General features: G+C 37.4%; 2 protein-coding genes across 2 annotated transcripts; one reads left to right on the top strand and one right to left on the bottom strand.

Annotated features, from left to right (window-relative positions):
* Positions 1-63: 63 nt before the first annotated feature.
* Positions 64-10,572, bottom strand: LOC111565526 (excitatory amino acid transporter 1-like). The gene is made up of 9 exons (XM_055014316.1): positions 10,437-10,572; positions 6,664-6,884; positions 6,341-6,478; positions 4,243-4,483; positions 3,661-3,849; positions 3,049-3,281; positions 2,745-2,940; positions 1,814-1,948; positions 64-1,459 (listed from the first exon to the last, which is right to left on the bottom strand). Exons 2-9 carry the CDS (start codon positions 6,854-6,856, stop codon positions 1,324-1,326), a joined length of 1,461 nt encoding a protein of 486 aa, XP_054870291.1. The 5' UTR covers positions 6,857-6,884; positions 10,437-10,572; the 3' UTR covers positions 64-1,323.
* On the top strand, positions 10,255-17,877 carry cplx4c (complexin 4c). Its single transcript, XM_055014232.1, is given in 5 exon segments — positions 10,255-10,553; positions 15,890-15,925; positions 15,927-15,975; positions 17,615-17,705; positions 17,708-17,877. Coding segments are annotated over 5 exon segments (450 nt in total). The 5' UTR covers positions 10,255-10,386; the 3' UTR covers positions 17,815-17,877.
* Positions 17,878-18,195: the final 318 nt, after the last annotated feature.

Here is an 18,195-nt window from a genome sequence, read left to right as displayed (position 1 = left end):
TGGCATATATGTGGCACTGCCCTCACCGCCCTGAGCCAGTCGCCATAGTTTCCTGTCCTTCTCCATCCCCTGCTTGGCAGAAAAATGTATTTGTTATGTTTACAGCTTTTTTTTTTTTTTTTTTTTATCAATAACATCACATTGCACAGCACTGAAATACTGAAATACGCCCAACTTGTGGGTAAAAGCATTTGTTTGACACAGATCTGCAACAGCTGACAGATGCAACATTTAAAGTGGATGCCTTTAGGTACTTCAGAGCATTGTTTTTATGTATGCGCTGCAATAAATAGGATAAAGAAGTCATGGTTTGTCTATCTTATTTTCAAGGAAGGCCTTCCTTGCTTCAAATTCCTGACTTTTTTGATCTTGAACTCCTTTTTAATAGTCGATAAAGTGAAATTACATGTAGATTATGTTTTGCTTCATTTTAATACTAAATTGTACACTGTAGCTTTCTGCAGTGTTTCAGTTCCAGGCCTACAATGTTTTATATTTTCCAATGCAAGATGCAATACCATAATGTGTTGAACAGTTACAAGCAAAACCAATGTGTAACTGGGTCAGTGATTTATTTCTTTATTTTGTCTTGCATGTTGACCTTCCTGCCACTAGATGGTGGAAGAGTGTTTCATAAGAATCAGCACTTATTAGGTCTAAAACATGGCCTGACCTCTCAGTCACACCTGTGTTATATTTTATATGCTCAGCAGAGTTAGTAAGCCTGTTTTTGCAGTGTTTCTTTAAAGTCACGCAGTCTATCTAACAGTGCTATAAGAACATTTGTGAATATAAAACTGCTGTTGATGTCAATACTTGAGTTACAATAACAGTTTTTTACAAAACAGTAGAAAATAACAGCAAACAAAGGCTTTATCATACAATCTAAGAATTACGGGATATAAGCTAGCTGAATACATGATCCAAACCAAACAGGTACAAAATGTGCTTACTTGTCCCCTAAATCGTTTTAGTCTATATTAATTTCTCATCCCTAAAAACTTCTAAAGCTATAAAGAGAGCCCAGTTTAGCTAAGTTTAGTAATGCTGCAATAATACAGGGAATGGGCTGTTAATCGTCTTTCCAGAACTGAGTGTTATGTCGTCAAAACTTGATGCTACTCATGATACCACCAGCAGGAGCAGGTGCAGATAACAGAGAAAGAAAATCATCTGCTCTCTACCTAGTCTTTGTTCTACTAACATCTTTTCTTGTTTTACAAAGAGCTAAAACAGGTTTCCCTCCAGGAAGGTATTTTGTAATCCTTTAACAACCACACATCAGATGAATCTTTGGGGTTGAAAATGAATGCTCCATGCATCTTAAGGCTGGGAGTTTTCTTCCCCCAAGCTTTTGTCTGCAGGACTGGAGTTCTCTAGCTCATGTCTGGACAGATGCTGCACTACACCGACACCGATACAGTCACCTAGCACATTGGTGGCAGTCCTGATGCGATCCCTGTCAACACACATACAGTTAGTTCTGAGTGAGCATGACTCCATCAAAACCACATCATCCTTTCAAAAGAACATGATCATGTTACAAAATGAACCATGTTTACAAGTGGAATAAAACTATTCCTGGATTTATATATTTTTTCTTAATTTTTTTTTCTTCTAATTTAATTTAGCTCATTTCTGTCCTTGAATATATTGGTATTACTCTAATTGTAAAGAGCCTCACTGACAGAATGTATTCATCAACCTTGAACCGTAGCCATTACTTACAGCATCTTAAAACAACAGTCCACACTTTCCAAAAGCCTTGTTATTATCAAGATCTGAACATGGCAATAGCTGCATGTGCACTCACAGAATCCAGTCAAGAGTCATGAGCAGTGATATGTCCTCAGTGGGCAGTCCTGTTGATTCTAACACAATCATCATGGACACCATGCCAGCCTGTGGGATGCCTGCTGCACCAGTGCTTGCAGCTGTGACAATCAAACTAAACAAGAGACACAGTAAAGGCTTTGTAATGGAATAAGAACTTTAGCTTCTATGAATTCAGACAGAACCCATTAACTGAGATCTTAAGCTTGGCACCAGTCATGCTTATGGAGGCAAACACTGAAAATGTGAATATTAGCTCAACTCTGATCCTACATAATGCTGGTGTTCTTTCTACTGTACATCAGCTAAATCTGCAGGGACTCATGAGAAAGATGTTCTACCTGTCAAGTCAGTTAGAACTGAAGCAAGGTCAAAGAAGAAGAAAACATGCACATGTAGAAAGGGATATATAAATTAACAAAAACATTAACACACACTATGAATGTGAAAGCCTGAAACGTTATATTTGCAGTATTTTAAAAATTATTAACCAGCCTAATCTCCTGAAGACATATATTTATACACTACCGTTCAAAAGTTTGGGCTCACTCAGAAATTACCTTATTTCTGAAAGCAGTATTTTCAATGAAGATAACATTAAATCAATCTGAAATACAGTCTAGACATTACTAATGTGATAAATGACTATTTTAGCTGTAAATAGCTGATTTTTAATGGAATATCTCCATAGGGGTACAGAGGTCCATTTCCAGCCATCATCACTCCTGTGTTCTAATGCTACATTGTGGTAGCTAATCATGTTGACAGGCCAATTGATGATTAAAAAATTCTTGTGCAATTATGTTAACACATGAATAAAAGTGTGAGTTTTCATGGAAAACATGACATTGTCTGGGTGACCTCAAACTTTTGAACATTAGTGTATGTAACAGAACTTTTTTTGAACGTACCTGAGGACAATGATTTGTCCTAGATTAAAATCCATATCATTAATCTGGGCTATGAATAAAGCAGCTATTGCTTCATAAAGGGCTGCACCATCCATATTCATTGTGGCTCCTACAGGGAGCATTAAGCGCATCACTTGTTTGTCCATGTTGTGATTCTGCTCCATACAATGGAGGGTAACAGGGAGGGAGTGATTACATTTGTTGCAGAGCTGCAACAAAACCCAAAAAGTATTAAAGGAAGGGAAGTATTAAAGTCCCAGACATTCTACTGTGATTCAGTGTAAGTTAAACATGAAGGCTAACCTGGATGAAGTCCCAAAAGCAGTGCCGAGAGCCTGGAGGAGCCCAGCCATAAACTTCAAAGGATTTTTACGTGTCACAATGAAATAGATGAGGGGCAAGGTGAAGAAGCTGTGGATTATCAGGCCAGTGATGACAGTAAGAGTATACATTGCAACTTCCCGGCCGATCTGTCCTGTGTCTGTCATCTTTACCACCTGTCCTGCCAGCAGGAAGAGGATTCCCACTGGGAAATACCTGTCATATAAAGAGGTGAGATATAGCAGGAGAGACGTGATTACATAGGCCTACTGTAGAGGCTTCCACTGAGAAAACATGTGACTACACTCTTCTCAGCTTAATCAGTGGTACAATATATATAGTTTTACAAGTCTCTATGTGACCTGTTCATGTTAAGCATGTAAAAGAAAAAACACCCAAGCAGTTAATTGCTACTTGTACATCCACAAAGATGTGGAAAGCAGAACATCTGAAGAGCATCTGAGACCATTCCAAATCCCTGTAGAGATAAACCCGAGAAAATGTGACAGAATAATAAACACAAGCAGAGAGGTATAAATGAAAGGGAACACTGACAGGACAACCAGCTCATTCTAATACTTGCTTCCATTCTTACCAGATGACTATGTTAACCAGATGCATCATGGCTTTATTCAGGCAGTTAAAGAAATCCCTCAGAGGTTTTCCCTCAGTCTCCATACTGCTTAGGATGAGGCCAAAGGCGAGAGACAGGACCAGCAGACCCAAAATATTGATGCCATCTGAGGAGCCTGCCATTGGCACTAACCAGTAATGTTGGTCAAATTAGTGGTGAAATGATGGTGTAACAATAATATTAACAATACACAGCCACAGTCAAATCAGCATAAAGGACACTGGGTTAGACACACAGTACAACTGGTTCCTATGACAGAAAATGAACAAAGAAAAGACTCACTGATCTCAGTCTTATTGATGACACCAATATGCTCTCTTTTAAGACCACTCCTGGAATAAACTGTTTTATACTGGATACAAATATGAGCACATGTTAATAACTGGCAACAGTAAAAATATAAAACAATCACTGACACTAGATCTTACCTTTCTAAAACAAGCTTCCACCAGATTGGAGGGAAACATGTTTCTATGAATCAAAAACCCAGACTAAGTGTAACTGACAATGACATTAAATATAAAAGTACACTGATACAATTACTGCTTAGTTTCCTGGAAAGACTTCCATACGCACCTGATCAGAGCCAGGAAAGCATCCACACTTTGCACCACCTCTGTTGTACCACCAGAGGACTCCAAGGTATCCCTGAATAATTTCCCTGGCTGGATGAGAACAGCTAGGGCAATGCCAGTGAATGTAGCAATAATAGTGGTGACCATGTAATAGCTGAAGGCCCTCAGCCCAATTTTCCCATAAACCTTTCTGTCTACAGCTGACATGCCTGAAATAAAAACAAGTGGTTGTAATAAGAAAAAGCATGCAAACCATTTCAAACTGACTGGTCTTCTGATTAGTTGGTCATACTATTAAAATGTGAATGGGTCTTCATTTAAGCTAAAACTATAGATAAACACAACATTCTTAAGATTATCTTTGCTTGCAGCCATTCTGTTGTAGATTTACAGTGGTACTGTAGTAGAGGGGTGCCATCCTTACTGGCCCTGCCAATTATTGGTTCTGATAGTCTGCATTTTTTGACGATCAGCATCATTATGTATTTTTTTAACGGATTCACAATAAAATAAAATGAAGAAATAAAAAGCTTCTTCGGCTCTGAGGCATCCTCTCTCTATCTTTAGTCACCACTCTGTGGCATTGAGGAACGTGCCACCCACATCTGGTTACATGAGTTGTAACCTATCAGCACTGAAGGATAAATGTTGGAGGTCTATTTTTATTAAACACATATATAATATATACATATAATATATACAAGGGTATTCCAACAAATTATTGTTATTTTATTATTATTAGAGTTTGTTTTATTCTACATTTTGGCATTTTCTATTTGAACTGCAAATGTGTGGCAGGTCCAAATATCGTTCATCAGCCCTGTGGTTTCTAACAATCAATGGCCCTGAAAAATGCACATTGGTCAACCTTTATAGTGTACCTTAATTAGTCCTAGTAATCTGATTAAGTTGATGAAGCTTAGTTTCAATGGTCAACAAAAATTCTCAGAGGCATTGTTGATGCTGGGATATTGCCTTTGAAGAGCTGTCACCTCATTTTTGGTACCCTCCCATGGACAAAATACCTATTAAATGATCTGCAGGTAGAACAGACACATTAACCAGCTTCAATGGTTCCTTTAAGCCTTCAGTTATGATCCTGGCCTTATTCTTTAAGCATTTTGCATTACGTCTTTGGAGACCTCTAAGCTGGTGGCCATCTCTTGGGAGAGTAACCACAGAGCTAAATCATCTTCTTTTAAAGCTGTAGATGTATCTGTCTGATATTTCTTCTGTATAGCAAAACCCCAAATATTTATGAGAGTTAATATACTTTTTATACATAACTCCAATTTTGTTTCACTGCTTGGACTCCAGATTTGCAAACTCCTTTTGTCAGTTATTGTTTGTTGATCTCATTACTTAGGGGTTCACATTCTTTATCCAAGCTACATTATGGATGTTGAAATAATGTGTTAAACACAGACAGAGACAAGTCAGCGATTTCTCTGTTAAAATGATGTTTGTTACTGCAAATGCAGTTAACTCGAAGGGGCCCGACTACTTCTTTCTGCATATGTAATGTAAATTTAAATTGCCATAACTTGTAAAATGCTGCAACATATGTTGGATTTATAACCAAATAACACTGTATAACAATGACCACATATAAAAACATGATGATTTTAAAAGGTACTTTTGGCATTAGTGTATGGTTTAGAAAAATTTTAGGGGCTAAAAATTAAAACCCTTGCTTTAATTTTATGTTGTAAAAGTGTGCTGATGTACTTTACCAAACAATATCTTCTGAGGAAACTATAAACTCAAGTCTACAGTTACACATCAGCCTGTAAAATTTAGGGCACCTCAGTCAGTTTGTGAGCCTCCACTTTTCTCCCAGACTGCTCCACTGTGGAATATGGCTCAGCAACTCTTTCACCAGCCAGCAGGGCAGTAATCCACTATGTGTACCTACTGTATGTAAACCTACTGTATCTACTACCTACTGTGTCTTTATTATCAGGAAACCATTAGGGTATGCCATGTGATTCCAACAACTTCAATACTGAATGATCAAATACGATATCTGAAAATCCAGTTTGACCAAGCTGAACTGTGAATCCTACCTGTGATCACACTGGAAACAAGGAGGGGAAGCATCAACATCTGTAGGATCCTCATCAGCAGCTCTCCAGGAAAAGATAAATATTTTATACTTCTAGCTGACATATTAACATTTCGCAGAGCAAAGCCCAGACCAATTCCTCAGAGGAAAAGAAACGCAGGTCAATAACTCAGGTTTATCAGTGAACAAGTTCTAAACATACAGAAGAGCTAAAATGAAGAGCAGTGCTGGAAAAAGCAACAAAACAACAAGCAACCAGCAGAGAGCAATCTGTCATTTTCAAGATTCATGGGAGAATAAAATGTATGTTTGAAAACTACTTACCTAATGCAACAGCAGTCATCGTGAGAACAACAAAGGCATTTGTCTTGAGAAAAGCCATAATATTGGATCCTTTCTGGACTGAAGATACTGAGTTCTCAGTGCATCTGTGGTGTGTTTGGTTTTCTTCAGGTGCTATAACTTCTACTGAGTCCAACCCAGACAGATCCTCACGGCTTGGTAGCACCTCTTTCATTTTATTTCCCTACAAACACTACAAATTGCTGAAAAGACAATAGTGTGTTTTAGAACAAGAACTATTACAAAACTCAACATAACAAAGTTTATAAAATCTGTGAAAAGATTAAATCTACAAAACACAACATGAAAGCGGGTTAAAATCGCAAAAGAGTTAAAAAAGAGACCTTCAAAGTGACAAATCAATAACATTATATAGCAGCCTGTTTACTGAAGCACACAGGGTCACCACAGTTAGGACAGGCTGGCTTACAGGTGGGAGGTCCAGTTATTTTTCCTTTTGGCAGATCAACAAGTTTTGGAACACTGTAACTTTTCTACATTAATCATCAGCTTTGTGTCTGTGTCCTCCCCGTCAACTAATATGCAAATGGTTGCTGTTAAATTCCAATTAAATAGCCACTGTACACTGTCAACTACATGGAGGTGTAGTTTATTATCTATAGTTCCTCAGAGAAAACATATTTATGTCTGCATTATATATTTATGTCTGTATAATTTTCACAATAATAATCCATATGGCATTTGAGGCTAAATACGGTTCCCAATGTTGTCTAGACATAATTACATACTTTTTATTTATCAGGCTTGGTTCAGGACTGTGTTTTAATACACACATGATATATTGTACAATAAAACAGAATTGAAAAAATAAAATGCAAATAAAGTTGAACTTTTTCTTCAAATACATAGCTGCTGTGATTATATATATAGATGATTGTAATACCAACTGAGTTTATTTCAGCCTAACGATGAAAATGCAAACTGGCAGACAAATTTGATTCATGTTTTTGTTTTAGTTCCTGTTAAATGAAAATAAAATGGAATTTCACATTTATTTAAATATTGTCTTCAATATTACAAACTTGCTTCATGAAAATTGCCATAGCAACATAATTCTTCTAGGTTCAGTTAAGCAGGTTTCTGGCTAAAGCTGCTATACGTATGCTGAGTTTTTTTGGTTTGTTTTTCTAGAGGGTTGCAGTTGTGTGGTCACAGATTAATATAAACTGTCCAAATTAAACCTCTTACACCACACATTCCCTTGTTGTGAGTTATTAAAAGGATTGTTCGTATCTCTATAAACTCTAGAGTCCAAATCATACTTAGTTGGAGGGCAAACTGCATTAAAACATGTATAATTAAATGTATTTATGACTCTCTCATTAAGTAGGGAAATTTACAGCATAGTTGTGAACCCTTCAAGTATACCACATAACTGATCAGCTCACTGTACAAAACTTACTCTAAAGTAATCCACACAGACAAAATGGTGCTGTGAAAAAGCATCTCAACAACAGGTAAACATTCATTAGGAAGGGTGTGAATATCTACGGAATCATTACTCCGCCAAGGAACACGGTAGAGTTATGTGACAATCGGCGTTGGTTTGTCTGTTTATCTGTCTGTTTGCAACATTACTCAAAAACAGACAAACAGATTTGGATGAAATTTTCAGGGAAGGTCAGAAATGACACAAGGACCAAGTGATTAGATTTTGGCAGTGATGCAGCTTATAGTCTGGATCCACGGATTTGTTAAAGATTTCTGTATCATTGTGAGACGGCAGCACGACCACTACATTAGCTGCCTGCTGACGATCACATGATTGGGATCCTACAACAGATCCATCGGCTGGATTTTATTCGCAATGTTTCAGTGCTCAAAAAATATAAACAGAACAAATGCACAAAACAGGTCAGCCATCCAATGTCTAGTAAACACAGCACTGCATGAGGCCACCAGAATCACTGGAGGGAAAGCTTTCGTTTCATATACACTTAACCGGTGACTTTGAAAGGTTTGATTAGCACCTATGGTCAGCTTCAACTTCTGGCAGTCATCGTTAGCAGATTCAAATTGTGACAAAGTCTCATTATAGAAAACTGCTAATCAAAATACACAATACGCAAAGTTTTTAACAACCTTGGAACATAATTTAGCATTCAGTCTCATACAACAGCGCAAAAAACTGTGGCTAAATGTCTGGTGGAAACAAGGATGTTTTAGAGGGTGATGCTGTTTCACAAATAAGTTTATTTAGGTGTATTTCGGCAAAACCTTTAAATTTTTTAAATAATCTCAGGATTCAGGTGTGCACATGTTCTAGAGAGTCTGCAGACATTGGATCTGACAGTTTGGTTTCAGCCGACAGGACAGGAGAATATCTGAAACAAATCCTGTGTAACTAGGTGAACTTAAGTCCTACAGGGTTAATGTCCAGAGTCTTATTAGTTGTGTGTTAGGAACACAGGTTTTAGGTCAGGGAGGTGTTGAGTCCACAGTGTCCCCAAAGTACAGCAGTAGAGCTGATCAGGAAAATGTAATGCCTCTTTAGTCTCCTTCAGTTCCAAATATGTTTTGAAAAATAATGGGTGCTTTCTGGGGTACAGTTAATATAAAAACATTCAATTTAAACTGAAAGTATATGAAAATTGCTGAATGCATATTTTGTAAATCCTGCATTAGACATCATTTTCTACTTTTTGAATTTGTGATTTACCACTTTTGATAAAGAATATCATTAACACAACTATTTTCATCACTCTGTCAAGGAACGCAGTGGAGTTATGTGACAATCAGCGTTGGTTTGTTTGTTTGTCTGTCTGTTTGCAACATTACTCAAGCACGGACTAACGGATTTGGATGACATTTTCAGGGAAGGTCAGAAATGACACAAGGCCTAATTGATTAGATTTTGACAGTGATGCAGCTTATAGTCTGGATCCATGGATTTATTAAAGATTTCTGTATCATTGTGAGACAGCAGCACAGCGTCACTGTAACTATGACTACAAGTGAACACTACAACAAAACATGAGCTCAGGGCTCTGGTTTAACTGTCCACACATATACTGTATTTACTGTAGAACTGAGACTTGGTATGTTTTTATTGTGGAAGCCCAAACATGCTTAGAGTATTAGATTTTCTGTCCAAACTGCATTTGAGCAGTCCGATGGGCTGGCAGGACTGTGATCAGCAAAAACAGGAGAACATTGACATCAGCCAAGTGCTGTAGTTCATGCCAACAACATTAATTCAAAAATAATCAACAAATGTATTAAACTCAAATATGACCCATATCCAGCTACAAATTATAGCAACCTATTTGTATCTGCTTGCAGGAACTGTAAAACCTCATTCATTAACTTGTAATGTGTCTATAGAAAGAAATTTTCCTATAAAATTTGAATCTTGCAGGTTTGGCAGGAGGACTACATGGCCTACAGCCTGAGGGTCTATCTAGGGGCATCTTGTTGACAAAGTAAACACTCTTCATTGTCTGTAGGCTGCCAATTACGAGCTAAGCTGTTTAGCGGTTTTACTCCAGCCACAAGTTATTAATACAATCTGATCACCCTGACACACAACAGGCACAGTTGTAATATGAGAAGTTTGTATAGTGAGCAGCTCTTGTAAACAGTTGCTTCATTTAAACAATAAGATTTAACTTTACCACTACCTCACCCCTCTACTAGACTGTGGCTTCCCTCTTCCCAGTGGGGCTGACAAACATTGGGTGAACTATGGCTTTTCTCATGAATCAAATGTTGGGTGATAAGTTGAAGAGTTTTACCGGAGGAGGAGTTGAAGATAACAGCAAAGCAGGAGCAGATGGCAGGGAAACAGCAGAGTCCAAAGGCATGTCCAGGGAGGAGCTTGAGGAGTACCAGAGGCAGCTGGTGGACGAAAATTGAGTAAGCAGAGATGCTTATACTCTACCCTCGTAGCAAAAGACTGATGATATAAAACAATGTTTACAGCAGGTGTAGCACAGCAGGTAAACAGAACGGGAGACTGTGTTTAAAAATGTTCAATGTGAGTGCTGTGTGAAGGTTTGTTTAAATTTTGCACACAAACCAACATATTTAAATAACATATTAAAATGACTGAATGTTTTAGTGATTAACTGGAAGCAGTTTCTGTGATGCACATTTTATTGGCAAAAGTGAGAGTTATTAATGTACAAAAATACAGCCACCAGATTAGCAGGAGTGATTAGCAAAACTTAAAGAAGGTTTTTCTCTGAGCCTAATAAGCCTCACATTTTCTGATAAATGCTCAGTAATGATATAGAGCACTCTGTTACTCTAAAAGTCCAAATGTAAATGCACATCCAGTGACACTGGGTGTTATTGCAATATGGACCACACTAATAGAAGATCCACAGTGCAATGTAAAAGAATAAAATCTGGTGGGTTTAAATTTCCTAGATTTAACTTATGATCCACAGAAGCTGTCATCTGTTTTCTGAGGAAAGACACTGGTCTTGCTGCATATGACTAAATAGACAAACAAAATCAACTAAAAGTCAGACTATCTTGGTTTTGCTTTGAAAATACCAACCCTTTTTGGCTGTTCACAAGTCTTCAGGAAGGCTGTTCCAGAGATGTGAACCATAATAACAAAATAATGCCTCACGGTGAGTTATTGTTCTGACCATGGGTGCAGTTAAAGGCCACTGCAGAAGACCTGATTGTTCTAGAAAGTTCATAGGTTTTATAAACCAGTGAAAGGATCTTAAAGGTAGTTCCAAAGCAGGTACAAAGTCAGCTATAGACTTTTAAAATAGGTATAATGTACAGTCTCTTTCTGGTCTTAGACAACACAAGTTACTCAGTGTTCCCTCTAGGATTTTTTTCTGCGCCGGTGTTTAAGATTAACTGGTGTTCCGATCAACTGGTGATATTCAGTGAGCGAGGCAGCTGTTCCAAGGGCAATACATAGCATAGGTGACTGTGCCGATGCCTGTTCAAAACACACAGACGTCAATAAACTGTCGCGAAATGTTCTTGGTGTCAGCTTTAACCTTGTCGTTATTGTTCTGTTTGGACTCACGGCTGTTCAGTCTACCAGTAAAATACTCGGCTTAATGAGGACTTCCACCTAACTGAGTGGAAAAATCACTTCGCTGCGGTAGAGTGACGATCTGCACCAGATTAACTGGTGACAGTCTGTGGCTTCAGTCCCACGGTTAGACAGAAACAGCAAGAGGAGTACTACTACCGTTTTCAAAGATTACTGCGATAAATCAGTTGGACCTGAGTTGTTCTACTTTTAAACACATTTTAAGTAAAACAATGACATTATATTAAACCATCTGACCACATTCTAACCAGAGATTTCACATTCCTGCCTACAGAACGTCAATATGCTTCATCTATTTTTTCCCCCCGTTATTCGGGATTTATTTATTTTACTGGGACATTGCAAGTTAATCAACATTGTATTCTATAGAATCAATGCATTGTAAATTCAATGCACTGATTTTATAGAATACAAAATTAAAGGTATTTTTTTTATTTCTAAAGACGTAGAACAATAATAGAGACGAGGATATTTATGCTACAAAACCTTAATGAGCCCACCCTTGAACTATACAGCTAGCTGCTGTTTCAAACAAGATCTCACAACTCAAGACATGTGAAGCAATAAAATAAGAATGAATAAAAACAGACCAAATAAGATCATCTTGCTGAATTGTTCCACGCTGTTCCATCTGCAGATTCCCTCTCAGACTAAAAACCACTTCTTCACTGAACACCTTTACACTTACATGACTACCAATAGCTGTGAATAAATGTTAATTTTTGGGGGGTTTTCTGGCCTTTTTATTGGCTTTATTTGACAGGTTAATAGAGAGACAGACAGAAAAGTAGGGAGAAAACCTGCAGCAAAAAGCCCTGCGCTAGAGTTGAACCCAGGTCGCTACATCGGGTTTACCTTCCCGATAATAGATCACCTGTTCAGCCAGCCGAGCTAGAGGCTTAGAGAGTCCCAGTACATGAGTTTTACCGAAAGGAATTGCTGTCTTTTCTCACTGACATGTCAGTTTAGAGTAGTATGACACAACAAAATTCTGCTGTTGGTTTGAACATGAATGTCCTGTGAATTTTGCTAAATTGCTGCATTTCAAATTCAACAAGTTAAATACTGCTGGGCTGTTTTGGTAAAACGTTGACGTTTGTGGATTTAAATAAGACAGTGTAGCTACAATGTGATCTAAATATGCCAATTCAGTTTCAATATACTGATGTTATACTGCAACACTTTGGCATTCTGTTATCGCACGGTTTGGCGAGCTTCTTGTTAAATAATGTGCACACCGTGTCCTGGTCTCCTGTCTGCTGCTTTAACAGGTTTTAACAGGAATCAGTGATCGCAGTTCAACTGGTCCCAACCGCGGTGACGTAGTTTTTCTTTCAAGTAGCCCGACAGCGCATGACTTTTAAAATGAGAACGCCTCTTATTTCCAGATATTTTGTCAAGACGGAAATGGATAGAACAGTAGAAATCTCATTTTATAGACGAAGTTATCCCATTGTTTATTTCCTGATCAGTAGGTAAGGGGTCCTGAAAAGCCACGCCTACAAAACATCTGTCTCAGAAACGCTGCTATCACCAGTTAATCCAACACAAGTTAATAATGAACACCGGCAGCAGGCTCTCCGGGTAGGCGTGGCGGCGTAAACAAATGACATTTCACTGCAGATTTTACTTTTACAACTTATTGAATGACCAGTTGAAAATAGCTTTTTGACAGCTGAATGTAAGAATTAAAAATAAAATAAAACTATTTGAACAAGCTCATCTGAAAATGCAGTCAGCAGTTACATCATGGCGTGTAGATATTAGCTTAATGCTATCAATAGTTTACTCACATTAGCGACGCTGAGTTGGCACCGGGCCCAATTAACTTAAGCTACCGATATGTTATGTAATGTTAGCTGGACATCAATATTGTGCAAATCTCTATTTAACTTGTAGAATCGATTATGAGTTATCTTAAGCTAATAACTTTTCTCAGGTAAGTCGCTGCCCTACTTCCCAAGAAGACACTCCTGTGACTCTCTGACCTGGTGCCTGAGTGCTTGACGTGACGTCACTTTCAAGGCCGCAGTCTCGCGAGTAAATAACGTCATATTAGCCCGACCTATCAAAGAGTAGATACTGAGCAAGATGGTTATCTGTAGTTTACCTTGCTACTCGCGAGTACCCGACACGGTGCAGGACTCTGCTGTGAAGGTGGAAACATGGTGGTGTATTTGCGACAATTAAAAAAAAAAAAAAACGGCCAGGATTTAGGAATGGCGGCCGCCGCTCCTAAATGACTGTAGAGGAAACACTGCAAGCTAGTCTAAATTCTGAAGCAAAGCCATAATGTTTAAAGGAAAGAAGTTTCTCAAAGAATTAAAAATAATGGCACCGTAATGGTAAAACAGAAATTCCCAAGTCTGCTGATCCTGCACATTTGAATCCAATCAACTGTCCTCAGTGATGCCTGAGGTTCCTGTTGACTCTCAAATGAAATCCATTTGGTTTAGTCTTGGCCTCAATCTACTTTTTACCAGGACATGACTTATTTTGGACTCAGTTTAGGTCATAGTAACAGAAGTGTACAATCAGATCAAGTCAAGTTACAATTTTACAAATTCAAAGTGCTTTCCAGTAGAGTTGTTATTTGTTAATATAGATACTGGATGATTTCAATCTATAACAGCACAATAAAGCTAAAATTGATTTCTGTGTTTTAGAAATGTAGGGGTGTGTATTACGTGGTGTTGTTTGCTAGTGAGGCTGTGTGTGATGCATGTGTGACATCAACGGATGCGCGCGCCTGGCTTATAGGATAGCTTTAGCTAGGGGTTTATTTCGTTGGGGCTCAAATTAGCCAGAGAAGAAGATTAGGCTCTGTGTGTAAAAACTCATCAGGGCTCGGTTCCAGGAAGCCATTAACACATCTCTTAGCCAGTACGCTTTAAAACAATAATTATTTAATCACCTTACAAACTCAAATGATTCGGAACAGTTGGTTGCCTTCAATTGTAAATTGTAATGAAATTAAAGCCTTATTGTCCAGGAGAAAATGTTGCAGCCACCTGTACAGCACAACGGTTATTTGTTTAACTTCATGTGGCATAGGGGGTTTAAGAAAGCAATTTGACATTTCTCAGTTAATGATGGAAATTGAAATGAAAGAAAAAACAAAAAACTAAATTTAATTTGATTTATGTGAAGACCTTATTAGGCTAGGATGTTGTTCTAGAAAATTTTATGGCATTATTCTTCTTTGTTATTTAGATAAGACAACAAAACAAAAACAACAAAACAAAACTAAGGTCTGACTGTTAAAATGTGTGTTATGTTGTTAAATCTGCATAAGAGACTGTATCTATCTGTGGTCCAGTCTCAGTTTCAGTAACTCCACGCTGTCAAGAAATGCAATTTATTTGCCACAGAAGTTCAGTGTCAGCAGTTTGCCTGCTGCAGTTCCTGTGACACCAATGGAGGACAAAGTACCCCAGTAACTGCTTAGATTGTCTTTGTGGGAGGGAGTGAGGTAAAGAAGTGCAGCCCTGGCCAAGACATCAAGTAACCTCGGATCTGTGCCAAGCTGCAGCTCTCGGTGCAGCTAATCTTATTAAAGTAGCGTCAGGGCCTTAGCAGACCCCCCCTTAAATAGAGACAAGTCAAAGTAGCCCCATCGGGTCAATCTGAACTTAGTTGTGACAAAATGCAAAGTTCAAAATGCATCATCGCTATAGCTTTGAAAATAAAATTAGAATGAAATGTAAGCATACAGCAAAAGGTAATTCTATAATGTAGAAATGGGAGTGATGTCATTCTCCAGCTCCATACATTCTCATACACATGAGATGAAGGCAAGTAAACCAAAACAGTGCAGTATGACTTGTTAATCAGATTAATAAGATGTTTCATCGAAGGATCATTGTTCTTATTGTTTTCCTTTGCCAACAACATCAGTGTAATGCAATAATGCTGGAGATGACAGACACTGATTTCTAAGGAAATCTTTCCTCCAAATGTGCAATGATTTCATTTTTCTGAATTTATACATTCAGTGGATTGTTAAAGTGTAAACTGTTACACTGCAGTGATACATTTAAGCTTTTTTTTTCTTATGACTCACACTTGAAGATTTTCATGTAAGGAGTACAATGCATATTTGTCCTTAAAGTTTCACTCATTTCATTCACTCTCTTACATTATAGTGTGTTTGTTCTGCAGGATTCAGCGTGACAAGGACTTTGCCACAAAGAAGGCCGAGAGCAAATCTAAGAGTAGCGCTGAGAGATAAATATCGACTTCCAGAAGTGAGGAACTCTCTTGCCACCATTTAGCCACTCATTTTCTGACACACAAATCCACGACTATTTATTTGTTCTGAACTGAATCATGCTCTCCCAACAGAACATTAGCACACATTTATGTTGGTTTGATAACTATCTTCCTATCTTATGTATTTTGGCATTTTTATCTCATTAGGGTAACGTACTGCATGACAAAGTTTTGCTGTCAAGGTGGACACTACTTTTGGCAATATCACTGAATTACAGAGGCATTTAATGGAAGGGGACATCTATGCAGAAGCAATTACAGTTGGATTGACACACTAGAAATTTTCCAGTACATACTGTACATAATTAGCTGGTAACGAGATTAGTTAGATAACAAGCTAGATAATGGCTACTTTTGTTGGTTTCCTTGAGTGCTTTTCAACAAGGTTAATTACACTTACACTCAAGTGTCAGTCTGTAACAGACCATGACAGTCTGTAACAGCAACAGAAAGCATGTTTCTGTGCTCCTTTCACTACTCTTTAGCCCTTAGATGCATGAGTGACTGGACTCTACATTTCCATAAGTGGGTCAAAGATGATCTGTATAAGAATCAATGTGTTTTTATGCCATTTTTATCATTTTGATTGAGAATAATAATTTGTATTATTGTTTATATTATATTTTTGTGCACACAAGGATGATTTCATGTTTGAAATGTTTTTTTTTAAACTTTATAACAGTTGATCATTTTGATAATTAATAAAGAAGAATATTACACAGAACAGCAATAGTGGAAAGTTTACATCCATTTTGTTGACATTTTTCCACTCTATTCCTCTAGCTGTTGCTGCTCTCTGTCCCTCCAAGTTTGTGTACTGCATCACCTCTTGTATGATATTATCAGTGATAAAGAGCTTGGGGTACTAATACAAATATTGCAATTTCTTTAAAATTATAAAAAGTATTTTAAAAATTTTAATGGAATGATATCAAAAACATGTTTCATGAGGAATCGCTGGAGTACGGAATGACAAAAACTTTTGATTACAAAGATATTGCAAGAAAACGACCTCACGGGTCATTTTTGACCCACTTATGCATCTAAGGGTTAAAGCAATTTTCTTTCTTTTGTAAAATGTCTGTTTTAGATTGTAAAAATTTAAAACACTTCACTCAACTTCACATTGTGTGCAATTTAAACTTTCGTTAATTTTAAACTTACTCAAAGTTTAGGTAGCTTTTCTTTATCTTGAGGTCATGATTTCCAGTCTCATCTCATCATTGAAGCAACAATTTTTTAAACTTGCAAGGTTAACACTTGTGTTTATAATGATGGTAATTAAATACATATGACTTTACATAACATGGGGATACCAGTTGAAACTATAATTTTTTTTAATGAATCATCAATTTAAAAATTTATGTTTATGCTATTTAAAAAAAATAAAATAGTGTGATTGCAGAGGAAAGCCTCATTCCCCTAACCCAGTATAGTTTGTTGGTTGGGTATAATTTCATTAGAATTTGTCATAACACAGAGAGATTGATATAAACTGGTGTGCTATTTTTGTTGTTGAATCCAAACATTATTTTTAGAGAGCAACAAACATCTTTGAATTGCAGGTTTCACAATCATTGTGAGTGTATTGCTATTTCATGTCTTCTGTAACAGAGTGCCCAAGACATTGCTACAGTTCAGAGGGCAGGAGAAGACATTGGTGTGCCAGAGGACCTCACAAAAATGGTGGATGAAGATGAGGAAGAAGCGATTCATTCCTTCAAAACATGGATGTGGATACCCTGAAAACCAAGGCCCAGGCCACAGTGACGGTGATGAAGCAGAGAGCAAAGGAGAAGTGCATCGTCACATGACTGTCGCATAAAGACAATAAATTCTTTGATTTGTCATTAAAATTCACCATACGTGCACTGTTCCCAGGCCTTCAAAAATGTCTTCACATGATCTGTATTATTAGACTGTCAGAGTTCAACTTGTATTTATTAGAATTATTATTTTTATGCAACAATATTGATTGTTCCTCTTTCTCATATTACCCGTTTTACAGAAACAAAGTCCTTTGGCTATGGAAGCTTCTCTATCTCACAGCTCTCAAGTTCCTTCCCTTATAAGAATTCATTTACTTTATTTATGGTTGAAATATTCATATGATGCTTAATTCAACTGACACTTTGGTTGCCTCTGTTAAAAACATTAATAATAATGATAACAATCATAGTACCTTTGCCATAAAG

The sequence above is a fragment of the Amphiprion ocellaris genome, chromosome 10 (assembly GCF_022539595.1).
Source record: "Amphiprion ocellaris isolate individual 3 ecotype Okinawa chromosome 10, ASM2253959v1, whole genome shotgun sequence".
Taxonomy (NCBI): Eukaryota; Metazoa; Chordata; class Actinopteri; family Pomacentridae; genus Amphiprion; species Amphiprion ocellaris.
This window is presented reverse-complemented; position numbering and strand designations above follow the sequence as displayed.

Bases quoted from the DNA above. Each gene is read 5' to 3' on its own strand.
- LOC111565526 (XM_055014316.1), bottom strand. From the start codon at position 6,856: ATGAAAGAGGTGCTACCAAGCCGTGAGGATCTGTCTGGGTTGGACTCA. The intron at 4,484-6,340 runs GTAGGATTCACA...TTTTTATTTCAG, and splicing joins TGTTTCCAGTGTGATCACAG to GCATGTCAGCTGTAGACAGA. The intron at 1,949-2,744 runs GTACGTTCAAAA...TCTCTTGTTTAG, and splicing joins GGACAAATCATTGTCCTCAG to TTTGATTGTCACAGCTGCAA.